The sequence below is a fragment of the Mustelus asterias genome, chromosome 15 (assembly GCF_964213995.1).
Source record: "Mustelus asterias chromosome 15, sMusAst1.hap1.1, whole genome shotgun sequence".
NCBI lineage: Eukaryota > Metazoa > Chordata > Chondrichthyes > Carcharhiniformes > Triakidae > Mustelus > Mustelus asterias.
Genome location: NC_135815.1, coordinates 17,679,280 through 17,705,511, shown reverse-complemented (window position 1 = coordinate 17,705,511; position 26,232 = coordinate 17,679,280). Strand labels below are relative to the sequence as shown.

The 26,232-nt window shown below is 39.5% G+C and overlaps 2 protein-coding genes across 2 annotated transcripts in view; one reads left to right on the top strand and one right to left on the bottom strand.

Moving 5' to 3' along the window:
• The window catches only part of cebpz (CCAAT enhancer binding protein zeta), a 23,662-nt gene extending 3,928 nt beyond the window's left edge, over window positions 1-19,734 (top strand). Inside the window, exons 3-16 of the mRNA XM_078229584.1 lie at window positions 1,998-2,229; window positions 3,167-3,398; window positions 3,841-3,929; window positions 4,965-5,018; window positions 5,647-5,749; window positions 7,481-7,549; window positions 8,440-8,506; window positions 10,512-10,612; window positions 10,819-10,879; window positions 15,647-15,840; window positions 16,120-16,206; window positions 18,669-18,727; window positions 19,020-19,101; window positions 19,388-19,734. Of these exons, the coding sequence (XP_078085710.1) occupies window positions 1,998-2,229; window positions 3,167-3,398; window positions 3,841-3,929; window positions 4,965-5,018; window positions 5,647-5,749; window positions 7,481-7,549; window positions 8,440-8,506; window positions 10,512-10,612; window positions 10,819-10,879; window positions 15,647-15,840; window positions 16,120-16,206; window positions 18,669-18,727; window positions 19,020-19,101; window positions 19,388-19,527 (1,570 nt within the window). The 3' untranslated portion in view covers window positions 19,528-19,734. The remainder of the gene's footprint in view (window positions 1-1,997; window positions 2,230-3,166; window positions 3,399-3,840; window positions 3,930-4,964; window positions 5,019-5,646; window positions 5,750-7,480; window positions 7,550-8,439; window positions 8,507-10,511; window positions 10,613-10,818; window positions 10,880-15,646; window positions 15,841-16,119; window positions 16,207-18,668; window positions 18,728-19,019; window positions 19,102-19,387) is intronic.
• LOC144504371 (protein CEBPZOS-like) lies at window positions 15,479-26,232 on the bottom strand. The gene is made up of 5 exons (XM_078229585.1): window positions 26,174-26,232; window positions 22,287-22,405; window positions 20,176-20,220; window positions 19,612-19,701; window positions 15,479-19,488 (listed from the first exon to the last, which is right to left on the bottom strand). Exons 2-4 carry the CDS (start codon window positions 22,402-22,404, stop codon window positions 19,616-19,618), a joined length of 249 nt encoding a protein of 82 aa, XP_078085711.1. The 5' UTR covers window position 22,405; window positions 26,174-26,232; the 3' UTR covers window positions 15,479-19,488; window positions 19,612-19,615.

The window sequence follows — 26,232 nt, the reverse complement described above, 5'->3', positions numbered from 1 at the left end:
TTAAATTATTTTCTGTACCTGCCCATGACATTTCAATATAATATAAAATAAAAATAGAAAATGTTGAAAAAACTCAGTAGGTCTGACAGCATCTGTGGAGGGAGAAACTTTTCAGAGTTAAAGAGAGGGAGATATGTGATGGATTTTATACTGTTGACAATCTCTATGTGAACTCCAAACTCTTTCTATTTTTCCTCCATCCACTTCGGGGTGTGTAGGTTTATAGCTGATGTGACAAATTGATATATAACAATTGCTGGAGTAGGAATGCTCTTGTGAAGCTAAGGTAAAGGAAGAAAGAATAACAGGATCTTTCTCAATGCTTCCAGCAAACCCCCACTCCCACACCCCCAAACGTGCTATACCTGTTCTGGAAAAGACATGGTGACCTTGGATGAAGTACTCTTTGCTAGCAGTAACATCTGTCAACTTAATGAGAATAAAATTAGTTAATAATGACTCATTACTTTTATTTGTTTTTAACTTGCCTCCATCTAACTTGTACAACATGTGGATGTATCTGACGTAATTCATGTGCAGGAATACATTTAAGAAATCTGGTTTTATCAAGAAATCAGATACAATTACCATGTTTTTGTATAAATTATGTCCTGCAACGTTAGGATGCTATGTCTAGGTGGCATCTAAGGGAAATGAAGGAAAGGGAAATAATAGGAAACAGAGTTTTCTTTGCAATTGATACAGCTGTGGGCCAGGAAGCAGTTTAGATACATATGGGGTGTTGAAAAAGCAATAGCAGGAAGAGCGAGGCAAAGCCATTTTCAGGAACCAGCTAATTTTTCACTAATATCCAAAAAAATGATACATTTTATGAAACCAGGTCACTGGAGTTTTGTAACATATAAATTGAGGGCTCATCTTTGCAGAGTGAGAACTCAGACCTCTAGTTTATTAAACAAATAAAAATATTTATTAAAGTATAAGAAAGATAATAAAACACTGCAAAGATATTCTCTGTCTAAACCATTTCCTGGCTCACAGCACTCTGACTACTAACTAGACTGACTACTAACTTTAAACTTTAATGTTGGAATTCAAAGATAGAAACTTTATGATATAACGATTAGTAACTGAATTATCAGGATCATGTATGAAAAACTGCCTCCACTTTCATGAACGTGCTTTGAAAAATATATTTAAATACTTTAAACATTTTTAGCTCCTTTTTTTTGTTTTCTGGCTAAAATAAGTTTTGTTCAATGTTTTGTTGCATTTGCTATAGTTTCCTCTTAAATTCATGACTTATACTTTATTGTTTGAGTGAATTATACATATGACGCAGGTAAGATTCACGAGCTCAAAATTTCTGCTGAAGTTGCTACTCCAATTAAAGTGGTCAGCACTTCTCTGAATTACACTGAAAGCCAATTTAAGATTGTCAGTGAGGCTCACTTTGCATGCTAGAAGCCACATATGTTCACACACAAGGCCCTATCCTTTGCAGACAGAAAGGAACATGCCCACATTCTTGTGCCTTCTTTAAACTAAACAAAAGCTTACAAAACTCATTCCCACGCAATGTGTTGACAAATCATGAGTCAACTTGCCATGTTACAAAACATTGGGTATTGCTTTCATTATTATATCATTCCATTATGTTTCATGCTATTGTTTGAATTTGAGCAAAGCTGGACAGTTATCTGTTCCAAGCTGCATTCTCCATGGCAGTACCACTACTAATCAGGGTCGACTTGCCAACCAGTCAGCACTCTCTTTTGCAGTATAAATTGTTGTTTCCCCCATTACAGTTAATAGTTTCTTGCAAGCTAGCCTAATGAGCGCAGGGCGAAAAGCTTTCATAGCATGTCCCTTTTTTCAGCATTGCTCACTGTTCATAGCTCCAGTGTGGAGCTAGCACAGATGGCCATGTGGGTGAAATGGCCTTTTGTGCCTCTTCTATAATTCAATATGCATGAATCAAACATTTAAGTATTTTTATATCTGGTAATAAAAAATCGTTTGCCTTTCGTATACAGGAAACTGTTGGATCCAGAACTGGCACAATGTTCTAAGCAAGCCATGTTTCTGAATTTGCTGTACAAGTCTTTGAAGTCTGATGTCGTGCTTCGTCGTGTTAAGGCATTTATAAAACGGATCTTGCAGGTCTCTTCTGGCCAGATGCCAGCATTTATATGTGGAGCTCTCTATCTTGTTTCTGAGATTTTGAAACTGAAGCCAGGCATCCGAGTCCTGTTACAGGAACATGGGGTAACTACTATTATATCATTCAATTATGTTTCATACTATTGTTTTCCCATTTAATATAAAATATGTTATTCACAGCCCTTGCTAACGACATTTTTTTTTGTGCGAGTCAACGAGAGTTATGTCAAAAAACCCAAGAATGGAGCTAGGTGTTATAGTCAATCGCCGATTTAAGTACTAATTTGAAGTGCATTTGATGTAACTGAAAATATATTTTTAGAAGTCCTCATGATTAACATTTTATCTGATAAAACTGGGGAATTCAGGTGTTTTAGTATTTTGGGAAACTGGGGTTCAAGTAGAATTTGAAAATATGAAAATACTGTGGATAATTAATAAGGTTTATTCTAAAAATCCCAGGGCACGAGTATTTTAATCCTCATGTAGGATATAGGTTTATGTAATTTAAAAATAGTATGCTTCCCTTATAGTCTAGAGGCTTAATGTATTAAGGATAAAAAGTCCCAGTTACAATTCCTGTTCTGCATCAAATTAGGTAATGTACATTGGAGAGCTTCAAGGGGCCTGGGAGGAGTTCCACTCTTGATGGCTCTCAAATAAACCCAGTGGGATGTGCAGGAATAATAAATGAGAACCAGATTATCAAGGCGATAGTGCTTCACTGACACACTGTCTAATGTCCTAAACAAAGGCAAGCCACTTGAATGAGATACTAGAGGCTGCTACCACCCTCCACCACCACACCACCCTCCCTTCCCCCAATTATAGAACCATAACCCTAGTATGGGCTGGACCTTCAAGAGAGGTTAGAAAAAAACATTGATAGTATTTGTAGTAGCAATCTTCTATTCCTGTAGATATTACATTCTACAAGTTAGATAGTTGTTTCATCAGAATAAATAATGTCCTCACTATATCAGTGATGTCAATGAATAAATCATTGCTTATTACATGTATGTGCCAAATATTCTTTGCTCAGGAATTGGATGAAGAAGAACATTTTAAAGATGTTGATAACAGTGATGAGGAAGAGAAATTTGAAGATCTTGAAGAAGAAATAATGAAGAATGCAGAAGATGAAGGGGAAAAATCTGTAAATGCTGACATAGGAGATACTGCCAAAGGACAAGAAATGGGTGTACATAATACTATTGTAGATAGCAAAACAAAATCAACAACATCTGGTTCATGGTTGCACCACAAAAATCAAGGTGATAAACTATTTAAATAGGCCACTATGGGGCAAAGTTTTCTCAATTGCAAGCTTGTTTTTATAATTTTGCTATATCTAAAACAAAGAAATATTCCCCTCCCACCCCCACTCCTTTCCTAGCTCCACCTAACTCCAACCTCTACTGTTTCCAGTGAGATATTAAACTGAGGTCTCCTCTGACCTCTTGGTGAGGCCTATTCAAGCTGAGGCCTAAGCAGTGATTTATAAAGGTTCACCATAACTTCCTTGTTTTTGTACCACATGCTTCTATTTATAAAGCTCAGACTCCTGTATGTTGAGGTTCACTTCTAAATTTAAAACCAAATCTTAGAAAAAAACAACATTCTGGCTGTTGTTTCAGTTTAAAAAAAAGCTTTATTGACATGAAATGCTATTATGCGCGATGCTACTAGTTCTATTAAGCTGTGCTCTTTGTTTAGGTGGAAAGTCTCTGGGAAACTATGACCTATTCCACAGAAATCCACTTGCTTGTGGAGCAGACCACACAAGCCTCTGGGAATTGAAACGGGTAAAATACATTTTTCTTGATTTAAATATCAGTTATGTGCACAGTGATAATCTTGTTTAAAAGAAAGAGCTTTAAGTACTTGATCATTCATTTGTGATCAAAAAACTTGTTGTGACATCAACTCTGCAAACCACCAACTATATGATTTCTATGATTTCTATAAGTAACTCCTTACACCTAGCGTTGGTAGCTTAAGCTTCTGGCACATAGAGGGTTAACGTGGACTGAGTACTACTGCCCACACAATAATGTAAGAGAACTGAATTGGAAGATTCAAGCTGAGTATATACCCTTGGAAACGAGACACTGAAGATGCCAATGAACCAAACTGTTCAAGATCTGAACAAATGCATTTTGAGGCATCACAGAGGTACAAAAAAGAGACTGCTGAGCTGAAGAAAATTGTTATACATTTGGAATAAAACCTGGGAAAAACATTACATTTCCAAGGAGATATATTAAGAGATGTAATTCAGAATGGCAAGAGAAAGTAGAAGTTTTTACAAAAAAGCATGAGAAGTCTTGAAAACAGTTAGCAGAAGCACATTTACAGCTTGAGTTTGAATGCTAGCACAGAAGAATTTATACTTAGCCAATTGAGAATCAACTTTAACATATGAAAGGTGCATTTGATGAGGAAAAAAAGAGAATGAGAACACTGGAATGCTACTCATAGGAAGAGAACACTTGAAGTGGTTAAATGAGGAACTTGTAGAAACAAATTCAACAAAAATAGATCTTCAATTGGTAAACAAAATAACTTAATTTACCAGAATTGTTGCTGAGCTGAATGAAAAGTTTCTAGACTTTAGTGTTGAGTTTTCGGTGCAGGAAAGATGATTTTTCAGAATTCTCCAAATACATCTATTGAGGCATAAATAATATGGGGTACTTATTTATTAAGTCTTTAATATATATTTTTTTTAATGTTGTGGAAACTTTCTAAATGTGCATGAACAGGGAAAACTTTGAGAAGTGTGAAAAGTTTCTCCTAAAGTTTATTTGCACTCATTAAATTTTGTTGTTTCTTCCCAGTTGAGTGATCATTTCCACCCATCCGTGGCACTCTTTGCAACAACTATCCTGCAGGTAAAATACATAAATGTATTATGAGGTGTGCTGTTTTTTTCTATCTCTTTCTCCAACAAAATGGTTATTCAGTTACTTTTTAAATTTGGAATTCCCTTGCAAAAAGACATCTGGAATAGTTGTTAGAGCTGCTATTGTCAAATCAGTATTTATCTCACAACTGCCACCTTCCACCGCCTTCCATTTTATTCTTGAGGTACAGTACCATCACCAAAGCTCTTACTGCATCAGCCAAAAGACAATTCTTGTGTTTGACAAATCATTATATTTGCAGGACATCATCCTGCAGGCAAGTCCAATCCAATTTAAATGTGTGTGTGTGTATAATCCTCTTGCTAAGGATGACTTGACAGTGGTTAGGAGTTGGAATTTTGGCCCAAGAACACTGCTTGTAGTTGTAGTCTGCACTTTTCCCCCATCCCACAGTGTTGTTTAGAGATTTTTGATAGATATATTCTCCTGCTTACACTGTTTCATAAATTATTTTTACAATTTTGATTTTGTCAGGTGCCAGTTTACTCGTTAAATCAATTTTATGAACATCGTCCACTTGTTACATTGGATTTATGAAAATAATACCTGTTGTAAGTTGGAAAAATAAACTTGTTGCTTGTATGACTTCTGGTAGGGTAACCAGATCCAATATTCCGGCGACCCTCTGCAGGATTTCACATTAATGAGATTTCTTGATCGTTTTGTGTACAGAAACCCCAAACAGCACAAAGGCAAAGGTAGGCTCTGTCTTTGTTATTGTTTACAAAAAAAGTGTTTTATATATCATTGCAAAATGTATACTACTAGTGTTAATTCTACAAGTAATTTCTGGAACAATATCGCCTCCATGTATGATTAAGTAATTGTGACATCGAATGCGCAGAGGTCTTGTATCACATTTGTAGTGTCCCTTCCTTTGGGTCAGGCACTCCTGGTTCTTCAAGATTTCATGGCTGTAGAAAGTGGATTCATAATGTGGCCAAGCCGTTTTATCAGCCTGTAAACCCTTCCAATGCGCCTGATAGCAGGCAGTAAGAGCGGGAGAGTTTCCTGGTCAGCCACACTGCAGAAGGCAATGGAAAACCAATGCAGTACTTTGCCAAGCATAATCATGGACCAATCCAATGGAAGTCCATGGTCACCAAAACTGTCTTAGGGCAGGATACCTGAAGAAAGAGGAGAAGGATTCGCTGTTGATCAGAATCTGGAATGAGATTTCCGTAAACATAAACAACCTGTGAAGATCAAATCAAATAATAAACGTCTGTGTTTTACTATTGTATATACTATTGTAATAATAATGTGCATTTCCTTCAGGTTTCACACTTAAGTGTAGGTAAATCTATCCTAACTTTTTGTTGTAGTTAGTTAGTTCCTGCAAATATCTGTCAGCAAAGTTTACAAAAAAGAGAATCAAGCTAGTTCTTTGGAATTAAATAATGTACTTAATTAAGACAAAATACATTTTAACATGGACGTCAGTGTTTATACCAAAGAACTTTGAAAATAATATTTGTAATCACAACTTAAGCAAAACAAGGAAACCCAAACGCTTTGTGCTGCGTTCTGACCTACAGTCTTGAGAATACATGGGCCGTAATTTCCAAGCTCCCCAGCGTTGAAAGATACATTTCAGAACTTCCCAGGTGAGGGTTTACACAGCAACTGCGCAGAAGTGCAAACTGCCTCTGGGCAATTGCCCTGCACTGGAAACCATCCGAAAATGTGACTTAAGTCACAAACTTCAGATCACTACAGCTATGTTACACAAATAGTTACCCAGAATAAGTTAGAAGAGTTAAATTATCTTCTAATTTCTGGGTGACTATTGTAAAGACCAAGATTGACACCCCTCCCACAGGGTGCTCTTCACCACCTCACCCTCTCGATTACTGCCACCCCCTCCATGCGAATCCTCCTTTCAGCCCTACCCCACCACATGGGATTCTCCCTGACCAGACCATGTCCAAAGATCCCTGAAGGCAGCAGTACAGGTAGATAAGGTGGTTAAGAAGGCATATGGCCTTTATTAGCCGAGGCAAAGGCTATAAGAGCAGGGAGGTTATGATGGAACTGTATAAAACACTACAACTATGAGAATAATAGTGACTTAAATTGACATCATATTAGTAATTTTATGTTATAGATCCCACAGATTTCACACAAATTTTACAGTTCTCATCTTGGTATTTTTTTGACAGTTTATATCTTTGAAGCTCTTGTGCTTGCAAAAGACTTTGTACAGATGGTCAGCTATTTTGAAGCCTAATGCATATTCTCTTTTTTGGCACTGGACACCAAAGGTTTTATCCTGCTTTATTTTTTAGAGGAAATTTTTAGACATTTATTTTCTTATGTTGACCATATTGTTATATGGTCTTTTCCTGTCATTCACTTTCATATGTACATTTGATTACATTCTTAGATGTAGCTTAGTCTTTTAACAGAATGACTTTTTGTTGTTGCAGAAAACACTGACAGCATTGTGATGCAGCCTAAAAACAAACTTCCGGTGAATGATGTGTGCATGTTGCCAGGTAATTAATGAAACAAAACAGTAATTCCAGCAATGAAATATAATCATCTACCTTGTTTTAAATGTATTAGTATGAAATGTATTTTGAAAATACACTTTTATTTTCTCTCTCAGCTCTTTCTATTCAAAGATTTTGCACAATGCAGCTCAGTAACGTGATCATACTAAGGCAATTGTATCAGTGAGCACCAGTATTTTCTATTGATTGAATCCAGTTGCTAATAAAGCTCACCCAATAGCTTGGTAGGTAGGTGGCAATGTGGTGTGATACAAATCAAGGAAGTTACTGATCTGTATTGAGTTAACTAATTTTACCTGGGAATATAAAAAAATGACCACATGGGCATGGTGGCATGGGGTGGTTAAATTAATCCCCATGATTAGGATAAAAGGGGAAAGACTACATTGTTGTTCGTGCTGTAATTATGGGTTTGGATTAATTGTAGAGATGAGGAAGGAGCATGGAAAAACATTTGTCGGTCACAACATCAAGTCATAGTTTGTAACACCCAGTAAATCATGTTTTTCATGAGTGAGTTGTAAATTTAGTTTATAAATACTAAATACTCATTTGTGAACAAAGGTGAATGGGACATTTGGAAACATTTTGAAATTAGAAAATATGGCTGGTTATATCATTGAACTGAGCTGAATTTAGGCAATGTTTCTGAAACTACATGGATTAAAATATAGTTTTGCTGCATTAATATGTTTCATCTGTTATCATCTTCATCTTTTAAAGCCACTGCTAAACTCTTCAAATCATGCTTTATTCTAAGATAGCAAATGAATCTCATTCTGATGTTTCTTTTAAATCATCTGCTTGTAGTCCTAGGTCTGGAATAGAATTCTACAGACCTGTTAATGTGATATGGTTTATAATATTTACAGTGAACAGTCAGAGGTTTATTGAACGTGAGGAGAGCCAGATCCCAGTGGATGAAATATTTTTCCACAGGTAAGCATTTTTTAGCATTTGGATCTTATTAAAATTCATGAAATTGTACCTGACAAGGATCAATTGGTACACAACAGTGCATACATTTATCTAGCTCTTAACAAGACTACTTGGGAGTGCTTTACAAGGATTTAATGGGGGGAAACCAAAAGTACAGTTGAAAAGACTGTGACCACAGTGCACATTCCCTCTTCATTCCTCTTGATCTGCAGCTTTTGCTCTGGTGTCTGACTGCGTGAGATTGCCCTCATTTGGTCCCATTCTTATCTTTCCGGTTGTATTTAGAGAATCTCCTGTACTGGCTTGTCTTTCCAACCCTGTGCTGTCTTCTCTAATGTCTCACTGCAATCTATTTTTGGCTTTCTTTCTTAACTACATGTTGCAACTTGAAGACATCTGAAAACTTGTCAAATTCCACATCTCTTTTGTCAAATCTCTCCATCGCGTCTGTCTTCTATCTAGTGTATTCTCTATGCCAGCGTTTCTCAAACTTTTCAGGCCACAGAACGCTTTTGACCTCCCAAGAAAACTGACAGAACCCCTGAGAAACATTCTTAGTGTTAAAGGGTTAAACCACAAAAAAAGATTTTGATGATTTGAGAGGCATGCACCTTTCTCATGCGCATGCCTATCTCTCATGTACATACGTGCCTCTCATTCACAAGCGCACACAAAGACAAACCCTGAACCCTCTCTTTCACATGCTGGCAATCCCCATGCACCCTGCACCTCAAACTTTGCCCCGTTTTCCCCCTTGCCACGCTTTCAGATCTCTCACCCGCACTCCAAAGCCCACTTTCCCCACTTCCCATCCCACTAAACCACCAGCTTTTCCCGTTACTGCCCTGTCTGCACTTGCCCTGATCTGAAAATGTGAATTTTGTGTTGTTTCCAGCTTGTCCATCTGATTGGACAAGCAGCTTCATGGCATTTTTCAAATTTTAGCTTGGCCTGCTACCCGCTGAACACGGGTTGAGGAAACCCGCTCTACGCCATTGATGGGGATCCTTCCTTTGTCTGGGCCTCAGTAACCCTATTCTTCTCTTTTCTTATTCATTAAAACCCATACCTTTGACCAAGCTTTTGGTCACCTGTCCTGATGTTTCCTTTACAGAAAATGCTGGAAAATCTCGGCAGGTCTGACAGTATTTATGGAGGGAGAATAGAGCTAATGTTTCAAGTCTGGATAACCCTTTTTCAGCTCTGACGAAGAGTCATCCAAACTGAAACGTTAGCAGCTGGTTAGAGAATGGAGCTGTCAGACCTGCTGAGATTTTCCAGCATGTCCTGTTTTTGTTTCAGATTGCAGCATTTGCAGTAATTTACTTCTGATGTGCAGAAGTTTGATGCTTGTGAGTCATTGGTTTATATACTATGGGAGAATACAAATCAGTATTAAATCAGGGTGAGTGGGATTGTTGTCAGTGTAGGTTCGATGGGCTGAATGGCCTCCTCCTGCACTTGAGGGACTCTGAGAATCCACTATGACTTTATACTGTGTTTTTTTTTGTTCGTGGAATGTGGGTGTCATTGGCAAGGCCAACATTTAGTGCCCATCCTTGCCACAGAACGATATATAACAAAGCTTGATATTTCTTCCAGGGTAGTTGTCCCAGGTGGCAGGTCATTATTCTGTATTTCAGTCTTATTTTACAATGCCTTATTCTGCTGAACCACACCTCGAATTACAGATTACAGGATGTTTAATGAAACAGCATAAAAAGTTTCTTATTTTAAGAACATATAGCTAATTTAAATGTGTAACTCTAACAAAAGAAACTGTAATTACCATGTGCAGCAAAGGTTTTGCAGCTATTTTTCAGCCTATGGTTGTTATCTAAACCAGAATTTCAGCTGGGACAGGTTGAATGTAGAGACGAGGTCATGGTCAGTTCTGAATCTGAATTCTTTGATTCCAATGGCAACAGAGCTAAATAAACTTCAACATTAATAGTTGTGATGTCGAAAGTGTCTTATTTTTCTATTGGGTTTTAACTTTATTCAGATATTACAAAAAACTTAATGCATCGCAGAAACTACAACAATTCCAAGGAAACAATGAAAATGTGGAAGATGTGGATGATGATGAGTTTGAGCATCTGCTTGGTAAGCATTATTAAACCAGATATTTAAATACATCTTGAAAATGTGCTGTTGATCAATAGAATTTTGCCTAGAGAAATGTGTAAAATTATGTTGGCAGGCAATATGTCATCTTGTCAGAATGATTAATGTACTGTTAACACATTTCACAGTAATGTAAGTGAAGTATGAAACATTTTGTGTTCATCTTGTACATTTTACCATTTCAGATTTCTATGAAGGAGAAAAATCTTTTGAAACACTCATTGATGATGGTTTAGATTTTGCTAGGTAAGGTTGTTTTCTAGTATACACTTTCAGTTAGTAAAAACAACTGCCTGTTTTTCAGAAGAGATTTACTCTTCTGTGTACAGTGTTTTGGTCCATTCTTCTGATTTTAAACTGGGGAATTGTCTATTTTAACCATATGATTCTGAACCCTCTACGGAAGGTGCTTGAGTACCGGATGTTGTACGTTTAGACTTCGAGCAACATTTGATAAGGTCTTTCACAAGAGATTATCAGCAAAACTGACGATGCATGTGGGTTTTAAATTGGTTGACAGGTAGGAGAGAAACAGACAATAGGAGTAAAGGGCAGAATCGTAATGAACTGCTGGGGATCTCGCCTGCCAACTAGGAAGTAATGAAGGACCTATGCTGCCTCTTTTTAGAAAGCCCGCCAAAGCACAAGCCATCAGCAGGTCTTGCCCTGGAATCGAGACTTCATGGGCAGAAGTCTCTCTACCAAGACCTGTCAGCCAAGGAGAGGCCTGCAACTCTTGAGCTCAGTAGCGCCACAAGGGAAGCATTGGCAGCTGTAGGAAAAACACCTACCAGAGACCCAAGATCACAGTGCAACCCAAGCTCAAAGTGCGAGCCAAGCCCACAGGCTAAATAATGGCAAGGGGTAGTTTGCAGGGAGTGAGCTTGTTCTCAACAAGTTTGATCAGGCACAGTGTACCTTTCAAGCAAAGGACTCCACTCCCCCTCCTCTGGAGTTGACATGCTGGGCATGAAATTTTAACTACCATGCACACAGCATGGCAACAGGCCCACTTGCAGCTGAGTGGGATGAGGCTCTTAAATGTCATTAATTGACCACTTAAGGCCCAGGATGGTCGAGCATGGACTTTTTACACCAAGAATTTTAATTGCAACTTGAGTTTGAGAGTGCAGATCATGAGATATGGCCTTCCTGGCTCGCTCACCATGACCTGGGAAAGATGAATATGAATGGACAGAGACTAATTGAGCTTCGCAGTTCCTCTGAAGCTTTCACCTGTGTCCATAAAAGACTCAGTTTCCATGTGTTGTCAGGAAGAGGCACAGCTGAGGACCTGCCAATGAAGAAGCTTGCCATATTTGACTTTCCTTTTTACATTGCTGCTAGAATATAGACTGAAAATTAAAAGCAAACTAGTACAAATGCAGAAAGCATGCTAAACTCTTCACCCATACATCACATCAATCTGTTGAACTCATTTTTAAATGTTAAAGACTGCAAGGTATAATAATGGAAGTAAAAACATTTCAAGCATTAAAGAAATAAGTGAATGTTGCAGTATAGGGATTTATAGGATCTTGCCGGATGGAGGAATTTAGATCTATTGATGTGTCCTTCAACTGTAACAATCCTGTCAGTTTACCTTTTATTAGTTTAAAAATATTTGAAAAGGCATTTTAAATATCTTTCATTACTTAATAAAAAGTATAATTTGGATAGCTGAAGCAATGGAGCTTGTGATTAGTCTGGATTAAGCAATTTCAAAACTATTATGATGAAAGCAACATTCCTTGACAGCTTACTTTTGATATCATAAAGCATTTGATTTCAAAGCATTTCAACTTTTAATGCTAAAGCTACATTGTAATAGCCAATATTTTCATGACTATTTAATTTAACCAGAATTTCATAAATTTCATAGAACAGTACAGCACAGTACAGGCCCTTCGGCCCTCGATGTTGTGCCGAGTTTTGTCCGAAACCAAGATCAAGCTATCCCACTCCCTATCATTCTGGTGTGCTCCATGTGCCTATCCAATAACCGCTTGAAAGTTCCTAAAGTGTCCAACTCCATTATCACAGCAGGCAGTCCATTCCACACCCCAACCACTCTCTCTGAGTAAAGAACCTACCTCGGACATCCCTCTTATATCTCCCACCATGAACCTTATAGTTATGCCCCCTAGTAACAGCTACATCCACCCGAGGAAATAGTCTCTGAACGTCCACTCTATCTATCCCTCTCATCATCTTATAAACCTCTATTAAGTCGCCTCTCATCCTCCTCCGCTCTAAAGAGAAAAGCCCTAGCTCCCTCAACCTTTCCTCATAAGACCTACCCTCCAAACCAGGTAGCATCCTGGTAAATCTCCTCTGCACTCTCTCCAATGCTTCCAAATCCTCCTTATAGTGAGGTGACCAGAACTGCACACGATATTCCAAATGTGGTCTCACCAAGGTCCTGTACAGTTGCAGCATAACCCCACGGCTCTTAAACTCAAACCTCCTGTTAATAAACGCTAACACACTCTCGGCCTTCTTCATGGCTCTATCCACTTGAGTGGCAACCTTCAGAGATCTGTGGTTATGAACCCCAAGATCTCTCTGTTCCTCCACATTCCTCAGAACCCTGCCGTTGACCCTGTAATCCGCATTCAAATTTGTCCTACCAAAATGAATCACCTCGCACTTATCAGGGTTAAACTCCATCTGCCATTTTTCGGCCCAGCTCTGCATCCGATCAATGTCTCTTTGCAGCCTACAACAGCCCTCCACCTCATCCACTACTCCACCAATCTTGGTGTCATCAGCAAATTTACTGACCCACCCTTCAGCCCCCTCCTCCAAGTCATTGATAAAAGTCACAAGTAGCAGAGGACCCAGCACTGATCCCTGTGGTACACTGCTGGGAACTAGTCTCCAGTCTGAAAATTTTCCATCCACCTCCACCCTCTGTCTTCTATGAGATAGCCAGTTACTTATCCAATTGGCCAAATTTCCCTCTATCCCACACCTCCTTACTTTCTTCATGAGCCGACCATGGGGAACCTTATCAAACGCCTTACTAAAATCCATGTATACGACATCAACTGCTCTACCTTCATCTACACACTTAGTTACCTCCTCAAAGAATTCAATCAAATTTGTGAGGCAAGACTTGCCCTTCACGAATCCATGTTGACTATCCCGGATTAAGCTGCATCTTTCCAAATGTTCATAAATCCTATCCCTCAGGACCTTTTCCATTAACTTACCGACCACCGAAGTAAGACTAACCGGCCTATAATTACCAGGGTCATTCCTATTTCCTTTCTTGAACAGAGGAACAACATTCGCCACTCTCCAGTCCTCTGGCACTATCCCCATGATGTGGAGATGCCGGCATTGGACTGGGGTAAACACAGTAAGAGTTTTACCAACACCAAGTTAAAGTCCAACAGGTTTATTTGGTAGCAAATGCCATTAGCTTTCGGAGCGCTGCTCCTTCGTCAGATGGAGTGGAAATCATTTTTGAGAGCAGATTTCCACTCCATCTGACGAAGGAGCAGCGCTCCGAAAGCTAATGGCATTTGCTACCAAATAAACATGTTGGACCTTAACCTGGTGTTGTTAAAACTCTTACTGTGACTATCCCCATGGACAGTGAGGACCCAAAGATCAAAGCCAAAGGCTCTGCAATCTCATCCCTTGCCTCCCAAAGAATCCTAGGATATATCCCATCTGGCCCAGGGAACTTATCAACCCCCAGGTTTTTCAAAATTGCTAATACGTCTTCCCTCAGAACATCTACCTCCTCCAGCCTATCAGTCTGTATCACACTCTCACCCTCAAAAACATGGCCCCTCTACTTGGTAAACACTGAAGAAAAGTATTCATTTATCGCCTCTCCTATCTCTTCTGACTCCATGCACAAGTTCCCACTACTACCCTTGACCAGCCCTAACCTCACCCTGGTCATTCTTTTTATTTCTCACAAAAAAAAGCCTTGGGGTTTTCATTGATCCGACCCGCCAAGGACTTCTCATGCCTCCTCCTAGCTCTCCTAAGCCCTTTTTTTTTTAGCTCATTCCTTGCTACCTTGTAACCCTCAAGTGACCCAACTGAACCTTGTTTTCTCATCTTTACATACGCTACCTTTTTCCTCTTGACAAGACATTCAACCTCTTTTGTGAACCATGGTTCCCTCACTCGGCCATTTCCTCCCTGCCTGACAGGGACATACCTATCAAGGACACGCAGTATTTCTTCCTTGAACAAGCTCCACTTTTCATTTGTGCCTTTTCCTGACAGTTTCTGTTCCCATCTTAAATTCATAAAATCATGTAAAATATTCATGAAAGCATTTGTAACAACAGCAGCTTACATCACTAATACCAAATCTATTTTTTGCAACAGAAAATTAAAAATAATGATTTGTTGACAGTACACAATTAAATGAAAATGTTTAATTTCAGTGGAAAATGCTTAATGGATAAGAGACGAGAAATAATGACAATTTGGCATTAGCGATCTGCATGTCAGTTTGCGGCTCTAATGGCTAATGCAACAGTTAATGCTGATCTTTGCTTAAATTTCTGTTGACTTAAGTCTTTGTAAATGCAACAAATTTGGTCCAATTCACCCATTATATATCCATTTTCCTCCTTGCTTACATTAGCAGTATTTCTTCTGAATTTCTTTAAGATGTGCAGTAACTGTAACTTGATCATTTAAAAGCCATTTCAGTTTTGATCAGTTTCTTTTACCAAACTTGTTAATTCAATTAATTTTAAATTTCTCACTGCCGGTGAAGACACTGCATCCACAATACAGAATGGAGGCAGCAAGTTGAGTATCACTGTGATAAGGGAGAAATTGGTGGCATGCTAGCAGAATACAATGGCATACACAGATGTGTTTTATTATATTTCAACGGTTAGAGAGGAAAAACAAACAACCAAGATATTGCTTTTGCATTTGATAATTTTAAAGCTATGCAGTTCTTATTGTTGGACAAATGGTGGAAAATAAGACGCTACTAACTTCTATAACAAATGTCCACAATTTTCATAGTAATATGAAAAAGAAATCATCAAAAGATGCAAAGGATCCTGAGGAGCAAGCCAATTCAGACCTAGATGATGAGGATATGGGTGATTTGGATGAAGAAGAGCTATCACTAGGAAGCTTGGATGAGGAAGATTTTGGGGAAGTGGTCGGAGAAGGAGGAGGTGTTTTCATGGATGAACCAGATGATGATACAAACGGTACCATTCACATTTGCTGCAATATTGCATAATAAAACTTCATTTACAACATGAACTCCACAGAATGTATTAAAATCTTATAAATCATTGTTCACCATCATTTGATAAATGAGAATACACACTAAACATCCGTTCTATTTTCAGATCTTGATGAAGCATTTGAAAGTAACTGCATTTACAAACTTTGCACAAATCTATAATCAGTAAACATAGATTTTTCAATACAAATCATTGAACCAGAAATACCCTTGTATAATACTTTTTCATGTTAACATACAGAGGTTGACAGTGCAGCAATCAAGAAAAGTAATAAGTCTGGTAAACGGAAAAAAGGAGATGACTTGGATTTTGCCAAATTTGTTACAGGTACAAAATTACTTTTGGAATTTGAGCATTTGGTATATTTAACTGGTCTGCTTTGTAAAACATTTGTATCTTTAGGGTTATTCTAAGGTTAGAAGAACATCTCTGGGATTTTTGCTCTAGCACTAATTTCACTTCTCCTGAATCACACATTATGCTTTCACTAGTGTCAAGATATTATTTATCCATACAGCCTGGTGGTACGTTATTTGACTGTGGAGGCATTAAGAGTCACTGGATGACAATCTGAAGTTAAATCATTGCTGATTTATAGTTCCCAAATTGAGCAGCGATGTCCTTGTGGCTAATTGAGCTAAGTCACCACACTACAACTCCTTGCTGCTCTCCGTGCTCTATCCTAAATAAACTTTAATTGATAAATTCCAGTAGCTGCATCTTGTATTACACTTGTATCTCATTTCCCTATTATTTGTTTCTACCTTCTTGCAGCATATTGTTTCAAAATCTTATTCTTCATTCATACAACATTCCAAAACTTCACCATGTACTTCTACAATCTCCTAATTCTATGTGGCTGTGCGTACCACACATATTCCCATTCAACTGTCTGTGGGAGTCTTAAGCTATCTGCACCGTACAATTTCTTACCGTTGCCACCCTTCAAAAGTCTGCCCACAAAATGTTTTTTACAGTCTCTTCAGTCACCTCCCATAATTGCTCAGCTTCTCATAGTCTGTTTCTATCTTGGGAAAGTTTAGTATTTCCACTAACTCCAGCACATTGCCACCAACAAACACATTTTAACAACCCCTCCCCATCTCATCAATATTAGGTACTGCTCCCTCCATAACACCGTGCTACACTCCTCCATTGCCCCCCAACTTTATCTCCTTCCCATGCAATCAAAGTGCGCAACGTGCCCCTTTACCTCCTCATTGTCCAAGACCTCAAACACTCCTTTAAGGTGAAGCAGTGTTTCACTTGTACCTCTTTCAATTTTGTCCACTGTATTCTCCGCTCCCATTGGGTTTTCTCTGCAGGTTGGGTGAACCACTTTGCGGAACACTACGTATTCTGCAAGCAAGCATGACCCTGACCTTCCTGTCACTTCTCATTTCAACTCACCACCTTGCTCTCATGCCTACATGTCTGTCCTTGGCCTGTTACAATGTTCCACTGAAGCCCAATGCAAACTGGAAGAATAATACTTTAGGTGTTTTATAGCCTTTTGGACTCAATATTGAGTTCAACAGCTTCAGACTGAATTCTTTCATCTTGACTCCCATTTTTTAATCCAAATTTTTTGTCCCAAAACAGCCCCCCCCCCACCCCACAGGGCCATCTGTCACTTGTTAAGTTTTGCTTAGAGTGCTGACATTTGTCCTGCTGTGGACATGTTATGTTACCTTTGTGCCACTATCAGCATCTTCTTGAGTCCTTAACACTATCATTAATATTTGCTTTGTCTTGTGTCCAAAACATCTTTGTCAAATCTCGCAGCTCCTACCTATCCCTGACCTCCAGGCTCTCTTAAATTGTATAAAAACCATCATATTCTTTCTCTCTTTAGCTCTGAGGAATACTCAAAACATTAACGCTTTTTCTTTGTTCACAGATCCTGCTAGACTGCTGAGTTCTTTCAGAATTTTCTGTTATTTCAGATTTCCAGCATCCACAATATTTGGCTTTTATTGTGTTAACCAGAGCATGCTGATTTTACCATGTGTTTTAACTTTGAGCTCTACAAGAAGGGGAATCCCAGATTCCCTACTGTGATTAATTAGTTGATTTACTGAGGGAGATACTTATTTAAGAAATATTTTCCTTTGCACTCCCAGATGAGGTTGAGGGGAGGGAGGAGAAACGTCTGGAATTAAAAGATCAGTCCTGCAATTCTCTGCCTGCTATGTATTTGGTGCTGAAGGGGTGTATTGGATGGGGGTGGGAATCTATTCAGCTATAATGGAGACACTCAACATTTCAACTTTTAAAAAGGGAAATTGCATTTTGAGTAACAGCAGAATTACTAGCCATCCAAAGAATCATATGTTGTCATGATTCATTGCCTTCAGAAGAGTTGTGGCAACAAAATATTTAACAGTTGCTTGTTTTTTCAAATATTGGCTCAGCTGGTTTTCTCACATCCAGTCATTAGAAAAAAACACAGCTTCAACATTTGTAAATTCATGTTTTCAGACTATATATAAGCCCTTGGAGCAAATGGGAGAAGTGCTGAAGTGGTCCAAAGTTTGCTTATTTATTTTTTGTGTTGACCAAGCACATCTCATTACTTGTTTCTGTTTCCTAACCCATGCATGGACATGCAAAATTGGATTATCCGAGCTTTCAGTTCTGTGCAGCATAAATTAAAGGAAACTTCTTAGGATTTATGAGTTTTAGATACATTAGATTCTGGTGTGCATTTCTGTAAATGAAGCTAAAGATGGATTTTGTTGAGCGGTTAGTTACTTTCTAAATATCCTAAAATGTACGCACTGTTGCAGGAAAGAAAAGTAAAAAGGGCTTTAAGGATGATGCTGACATGTTTGCTGCTGCAGAAGAGGTGAGTAGCACACTGTTCTTTGCATTAAGGTGACAATAGGTTACGACAGTCCTGCTACACTTGACTGTAGTTCAGGCAATTACTTAATATGCATGTATAAATTGCTCCACTGTTTTGTAACCTGCAATCTTCCAAGAAGCCAGAGTATTCTTGTAAGTTATTTAGAACTCAAAGTCAAGCAGAAACATGAGGTGACGAAATAATTGGTGCCATTTAATATAGTAGGGGGGAAAAAATATTGTTTTAATGGGTTTTTTGCAGTGTTTTAAATTAACTTTTGTCCTCTTTACAGTTTGGCTATTTGCTGGATGAAAATGTAGGATCAAAGTTTGACAACATTGGCATAAATGCAATGGCAAACAAAGATAAAGCAAGTAAGTAGCTGCTATCAGTATAGAGGAAAAGCAAAGTGCTTTGTGTCAGTTTAGTACCTAGAGACAATAGTAACTTGTAATTTTTGACTTAAGCATACAAAAGTTGTACTCTCCATTTTGCAATTTTCAGTTTAACATCTTGAAAGGATTTTATTTACATATGTGAAAATCAGGTTCTATTATTGTGTCAAGATATAACATTCTCCCAGTGGCTGGATGTATCTATTATAGAAGCTTTCCCGTTTAGAACTCACTACTGAGTATCAAACATATGATATTTCCCCAGGTGTGAAGCAGCTACAATGGGAATCTGATCGTGATGCCTGGATTAGAGGCAAAGATGCACGAACACTACGTAAGCAGAAGAAGAACTTCAAATCCAAGAAACTGCAAAATAAACAGAAAAGATTTTCAAAGAAGAGATGAACAATGTTTACTAAACCAGTATTTATAAAACATTCTTCAACTTTTTCCCAAGTCAACTTTTACATATTTAGACTTTGTACTTACATATTTACTGGTTATGTTTGTTGGACCAGGTTTCCTGATCGTGTTCTCGGATTCCATAAATTCCTGCCCACTCATTGGATTTATAATAAACTGAAAATGTAAAGAAACTTATTTTGAATCAAATTATAACATGGTTGTCGGTGTATTTTTGGTCTTTAAATTAGTCAGCATCAGGAATAATCCCTCTGTTTTACACTCCCTTCTCCACTGTTTTTATTTGATAAGTTCTGTTTGCTTTATGTGCAGAAGACGACAGATTGGAGTGCTAATTACAAAGCCCAGATTAAGTTGATATTTTATACAGAATTTCTAGCTATTAAAGACAAGCACATACGTTTGTACCAAAACTAAGCCACCTTTGCTCTTCAGAGAGATTGGCAAACATTTTCCACATTAACTTGGTTATTTGTGTTTTATTCCCCATGGATACATCCTGTAACTAACTAACTTTATAAATTCAACTGAATTCAAGAGTGATTTCAAACTGAGTTGAAGAATTGCTTAGAAACTTCTGAAAATATCTCCCCTTTCTAACCTGATTTGAACAAAAAGGACAGTACTCACCTTCCAAAATTGAGGGAAACCGTCTATTTACTGTATGTCTGAACTCTGGAAAAAGATTCAAAAATTCAGCTGCACTTTAATCTCATTTAAAGCATTATAGAAATAGCCAACCAAAGTGCAAAAGCTTTTAACTTGCCTGTGGAAAACAGATTTGATAGGGGTATTCAAAATCATGAGGGGTTGGGACAGAGTAGATAGTGGGAAACTGTTCCCGCTTGTAAAAGGATTGAGAACGAGAGGACACAGATTTAAAGTAATACAAAGAAATACTTCCATGCAGCAACTGGTTAAGGTCCAGAATGCACTGCCCAAGAGTGTGATGGAATCGGGTTCTACTGAAGCATTCAAAAGGGGAATTAAACTTGTCTGAAATGGAAGAATGGGCAGGGTTAATGAGAGAAGGCAGGAGAATGGCACTAAGTGAACTGCTTATTTGGAGAGCTGGTGCAAGCAGTGGCCCAAATGGCATCCTGCAGTGTAACAATTCTCTGACTCAGCAATAAACTGTTCCGTGACAGCCAGTTTGGGTTTTGCCAGGGTCACTCAGCTTCTGACCTCATTATACCTTGGTTCAAACATGGACAAAAGAGCTGAATTCCAGAGGTAAGGTGAGAGTGGCAGCCCTTGACATTAAAGCCGCATTCGACTGAATGTGGCATCAAGGAGCCCTAGCAAAACTGGTATCAAGGGGCAAACTCTCCACTGGTTGGAGTCATACCTGGCACACAGGAAGATGGTTGTGCAGGGTCAGTCATCTGAGCTCCAGGACATCTCTGCGGAGTCCCTCAGGATAGTGTCCTAGGCCCAACCATCTTCACTAACTTTCAATTGTGTTACCATCACTGAATCCCCCACTGTCAACATCCTTGGGGTTACCAATGACCAGAAACTCAACTGGATTCACCCCATAAACAGTGGGTACAAGAGCAGGTCAGAGGTTAGGAATACTGCAGCGAGTAACTCACCTGACTCCCCAGAGCCTGTCCACCATCTACAAGGCACAAGTCAGGAGTGTGATGGAATACTCACCACTTGCCTGAATGGGTACAGCTCCAACAATCGAAGCTTGATGCCATCCAGGTCAAAGCTGCCCGCTTGATTGGCACCACATCCACTCCCTCCACCACTAATGCTCAGTAGCAGCAGTGTGTACTGTGTACAAGGTAGCATCTTCAAAACCCATGACCACTTCCATCAAGAAGGACAAGGGCAGCAGATACATGGGAACACCACCATCTGCAAGTTCCCCTCCAAGCCACTCACCATCCTGACTTGGAACTATATCGCCGTTCCTTAGCAGTCGCTGGTTCAAAGTCCTGGAATTCCCTCCCTAACGGCATTGTGGGTCAACCCACAGCGCACACACTGCAGCAATTCAAAAAAGCAGCTCGCCGCCACCTTCAAGGGCAACTAGGGATGGGCAATAAATGCTGGCCAGCCAGTGGCGCCCATGTCCCACGAATGAAAAAAAAATTCAGTCAAATCAATGTTAATTTTTCACAAAACACAGTGAAAACATCTACAGCTGGGAAGCAGCATGGTGTTAATAGTCTTGGCATGAAATGAAGGTAGGACTTTGTAGAAGAGAAGATTTGGTAGAGGTATTCAAAATCATGAGGGGGGTTTGGACAGAGTATATGGGGAGAAACTTCCCATTGATGGAGGGAGAGAGAACCAGAGGCCTCAGATTTAAGGCGATTTGCCAAAGAAGCAATGGCGACAAGGAAAAACTTTTTCACTCAGTGGTTAGGATCTAGAATGCCCTGTCTGGGAGTCTAGTGGAGACAGGTTCAATCAAGGCATTCAAAAGGAAATTGGATTATTACTTGAAAAGGAAACATTTACAGGGCTGGGGGGGGAAAAGCATGCAATGGCACCAGGTGCACTGCTCCTTTAGAGGGCCAGCACAGACACAATGGGTCAATTGGCCTCCTTTGCTGTAACCATTCTATGATTCTAAATGCATTTCTCTTTGTACTTGGACCTGATATTTTAGCAGAAAGTATAAATAATTAATTATTAACTGAAGCAAAGTGAATCAGGTCTACTTTATAGGTGGTTAAACTAATGAAGAAAGAAATTGGATGAATGTAGCAGTCAGTCATCCTTACCTTGACTCACATTCATCCTTTGAAACAACCAGTATGCTCCAACTGCTCCTGCAACTTCCAAGAATAAAACTCCCTTGAAGAGTTTCCTTGCTAATGGTTCCATAGTTTTAGGCGTCATTCTTAAAGGGAAATGGGGATTCCATAAACAGTTTGTAATATTGTAGTTTACAAGGTACAAAAAACTTGCATTTAAATGGTCAATTTCATGTCCTTAAATGTCCCAAAGTCCTTACAGCCAATAGTACTTCTGAATTGTAGTCACTGTTGTAATGCAGTAAATGTTATAGTCAACTTGCTCATTCCACAAAGCAGTTATGTAATAAGATAATCTGTTTTTATGATGTTGTTTGAGGGATAAATGTTGTTCAGGACAGAGGGGATAACTGCACTGTTCTTCTCTGAATTAGTTTTTGTGATCATTTACATTCACCTGAGAGAACAGATGAAACCTCAGTTTAAAAACTCATCTGAAAGAAGGCACCTCTGACAGTGCAGCATGCCCTCGGTACTCCACTGAAGTATCAATCTTGATTTTATTTGTGCTGAAGTCCTGGGTGCTACATAAACCTTCTGATTCAAGTGAGGGTGCTACCAACTGAACCAAAGAATTAAAATGTTAACTTATTCCAAATGGAGCAACTTTAATAATCAGTGATTAATTATGTACTTAATCTTACAAGATATAAGCAAATACAATTTTTTTTAAATTGTCATTTACGATATATTCCCTAATGGCGATATGCATGACAATTTGCATCAGTGACTGTGGCCAGTGTTCAGATGGAACACTGTACCAAATAGTAGATTTGACTCCAAGTTATTTAATTATCTTGGCTGTGCCATCAATGAACATTTCCTGTGGTGAAGTTGAGAGAAAACAAAAGCAGATTACTGTCGGATATATCTTTGCAGATATGGCAAAAGCACCACTGAGACTATTTCATTTCTTGAGGATGATTTGACAGTCAAAACACTAAACAATAACATGCCACAACAAATCTATAGACAGTGTCAAAAATTTGTTTTGACCCCAACTGATACTCTTTTCCCTAACAAGGAACACAACATTCCTTATATCCTGATGTTGCGATGGATGTCTTGAACAGGATCAGTTTTGAGTAACTTGCAATGTTGCTAATTATATCGAAAAGTAAATTTCTCCACACTTAATTTCATATCTTCTAAAGCAACCTGTGACTTATTAAAATAAACAGGCATGTCACAAAATAGATGCACACGAGGGTGCTCGTTCTGCCCATCCAACAGAACCCACAATTTTCTCAATCTGTTGAACAGTTTTCCTTTAAAATGATTACAGCTTTTCTCATCTACGAGACAACCCAGTGAATAAAACTGGGTAGTGAACTCCTCCTTTCTCAAGCCACACATGTTCTGCACCTCCTGGACGATAAATTAATGGAAGAAGCCTCTCCTTGGCTCCAGTTCCTCCTCAAGCCACAAACAATGCTCTAAATCAGTCACTATCTTTGCTGTGAGAACAGTGAAGTCAGCCTACTAGAAACTGTGCATCTTCCCTACTTGCCTCTCAGAGAGCTTGCTCAAATTGAATTCAAATGTCTAAACATGGTATTGTCTTCAAACCTGAGCCAAGCTTCAAATTTCACTTTAAATGTGGGCTTCTGCAATGCTGTTCTCACCAACTCTTCAGTTAACCCCAAGACAAGCTCTAACTTTGTCACACACATCCTGCCCGGAGCCGATTACTGCGCACTTAATCACACTGGCTACCCAACTCCCAAAGCTTTGATATTAAAATTTCCTTGTTCATTTATAAATCTTTTCATGGTCTTGCTATGTCTGCAGCCTTGTCTAGCCTAGTCAAGTGTTTTCTTACCCCTCTCAAGCACCAGCAACTTTTAAGTATTCACAATCCAGTTCCACTGAATCTCCTTCCTAAACCTGAAATCTATTATAACCTCATTCATCTTCAAGGACATCCTCAAAAGCTCTCTGATTATTTTCAGCCTCCACCTTGAATGTTTTTCTTAACTCCTACTTGTCATCTAGTATTTGACATTGTTGATTGTTATCGTTTATAAATGCATACCATATATCCGCTACAAAATAATGAGCAGCAGGCAGACCTCAAAAATATAACGCCACAAGGATAAATTCATTATACAATATACCAGAGAAAAGACTTAACAATTTCACACATTATGAATACATTGGGTGGCAAAGTGGTTAGCACTGCTGCCTCACAGCTCCAGGGACCCGGGTTCGATTCCCAGCTTGGGTCACTTGTCTGTGTGGAGTTTGCACATTCTCCCCGTGTCTGCGTGGGTTTGCTCCGGATGCACCGGTTTCCTCCCACAATCCAAATATGTGTGGGTTAGATTGATTGGCCAAACTAAATTACCCCTTAGTGTCCCGGGATGTATAGGTTAGAGGGATTAGCGGGGTAAATGTGTGGGGTCGTGGGGATAGGGCTTGGGGTGGGATTGTTGTCAGTGCAGACTCGATGGGCCAAATGGCCTCCTTCTGCACTGTACGGATTCTATGGATTCTATGAACACAATTACTGTGTTTAATCTGATTAAAATGCATTAAAGCAAGGATAAATGACAGTACACAGGCAACAATTAACCAACAGGTACTGAGTTATTGGTGTCCCACGATATGACCAACTTCTCAAGTCAGTGGTCAGGCAATCCTCCTGCCATGACCACAAGCTGAATACCACTTGCAACCAACTAGTATGCACCCATAACCTGCACAAAGACTGAATTAATGATCTATACCCATTCAATGAACCCTCAACATCCAATCCATACCCATGAAGACTGCATCTTCAGTATCCAGAGACACAAAACTTCAGTATCCAGCCTGTACCCAGAGATATTGAACACTCAACACCTGTCTGCATCCAGAATACTGAACACTCGACATCTACCTGTATCCAAATTCATTGAACAGTACCTGCCTGTATCCAAGAACACTGAATCCTCAGCATCTGCTTGTACCCAGAGACACTGAACCTTCTGTATCTGCCTGTACCTTGAGACACCAAACCCTCAGCACCTCCCTGTACCCAGAGACACTGAACCCTCAGTACCTGCCTGTACCCAGAGACACTGAACCCTCAGTACCAGCCTGTACCCAGAGACATTGAACCCTCAGTACCTGCCTGTACTCAGAGACACTGAATCCTCAATACCTGCCTGTACCCAGAGATACTGAACCCTCAGTACCAGCCTGTACCCACACTAAACTCTCAGTACCTGCCTGTACCCAGAGACACTGAACCTTCAGTACCTGCCTGTACCCAGAGACACTGAACCCTCAGTATCTGCCTGTACCCAGAGACACTGAACCCTCAGTACCTGCCTGTACCCAGAGACACTGAACCCTCAGTACCTGCCTGTTCCCAGAGACACTGAACCCTCAGTACCTGCCTGTACCCAGAGACACTGAACCCTCAGTACCTGCCTGTACTCAGAGACACTGAACCCTCAATACCTGCCTGTACTCAGAGACACTGAATCCTCAATACCTGCCTGTACCCAGAGACACTGAACCCTCAGTACCTGCCTGTACTCAGAGACACTGAATCCTCAATACCTGCCTGTACCCAGAGACACTGACCCCTCAGTACCTGCCTGTACCCAGAGACACTGAACCCTCAGTACCTGCCTGTATCCAGAGACACTGAACCCTCAGTACCTGCCTGTACCCAGAGACACTGAACCCTCAGTACCTGCCTGTACCCAGAGACACTGAACCCTCAGTACCTGCCTGTACCCAGAGACACTGAACCCTCAGCACTGGATTCAGATACACTATAGGCGAACTCCCGAATAGCCGGAGACCTTGTGTTGTATCCCTGTCCCCTTCCGCTGTATTCGGGACAATTCACAAACTCTCACCTTCCCCAGTGTCAGCCCAGCACTCAGGCTGATCCCGAGTCTGCGCACTTCACTCACTC

What these genes read in the sequence shown, in the direction of transcription:
- LOC144504371 (XM_078229585.1), bottom strand. Translation starts at nt 22,404, where the DNA reads ATGACGCCTAAAACTATGGAACCATTAGCAAGGAAACTCTTCAAGGGA. An exon ending in AAGGATGAATGTGAGTCAAG is followed by an intron (nt 20,221 to 22,286) that starts GTAAGGATGACT and finishes ATCTTTTTCCAG; the next exon opens with AGTTCAGACATACAGTAAAT. An exon ending in GTTTCCCTCAATTTTGGAAG is followed by an intron (nt 19,702 to 20,175) that starts GTGAGTACTGTC and finishes TTACATTTTCAG; the next exon opens with TTTATTATAAATCCAATGAG.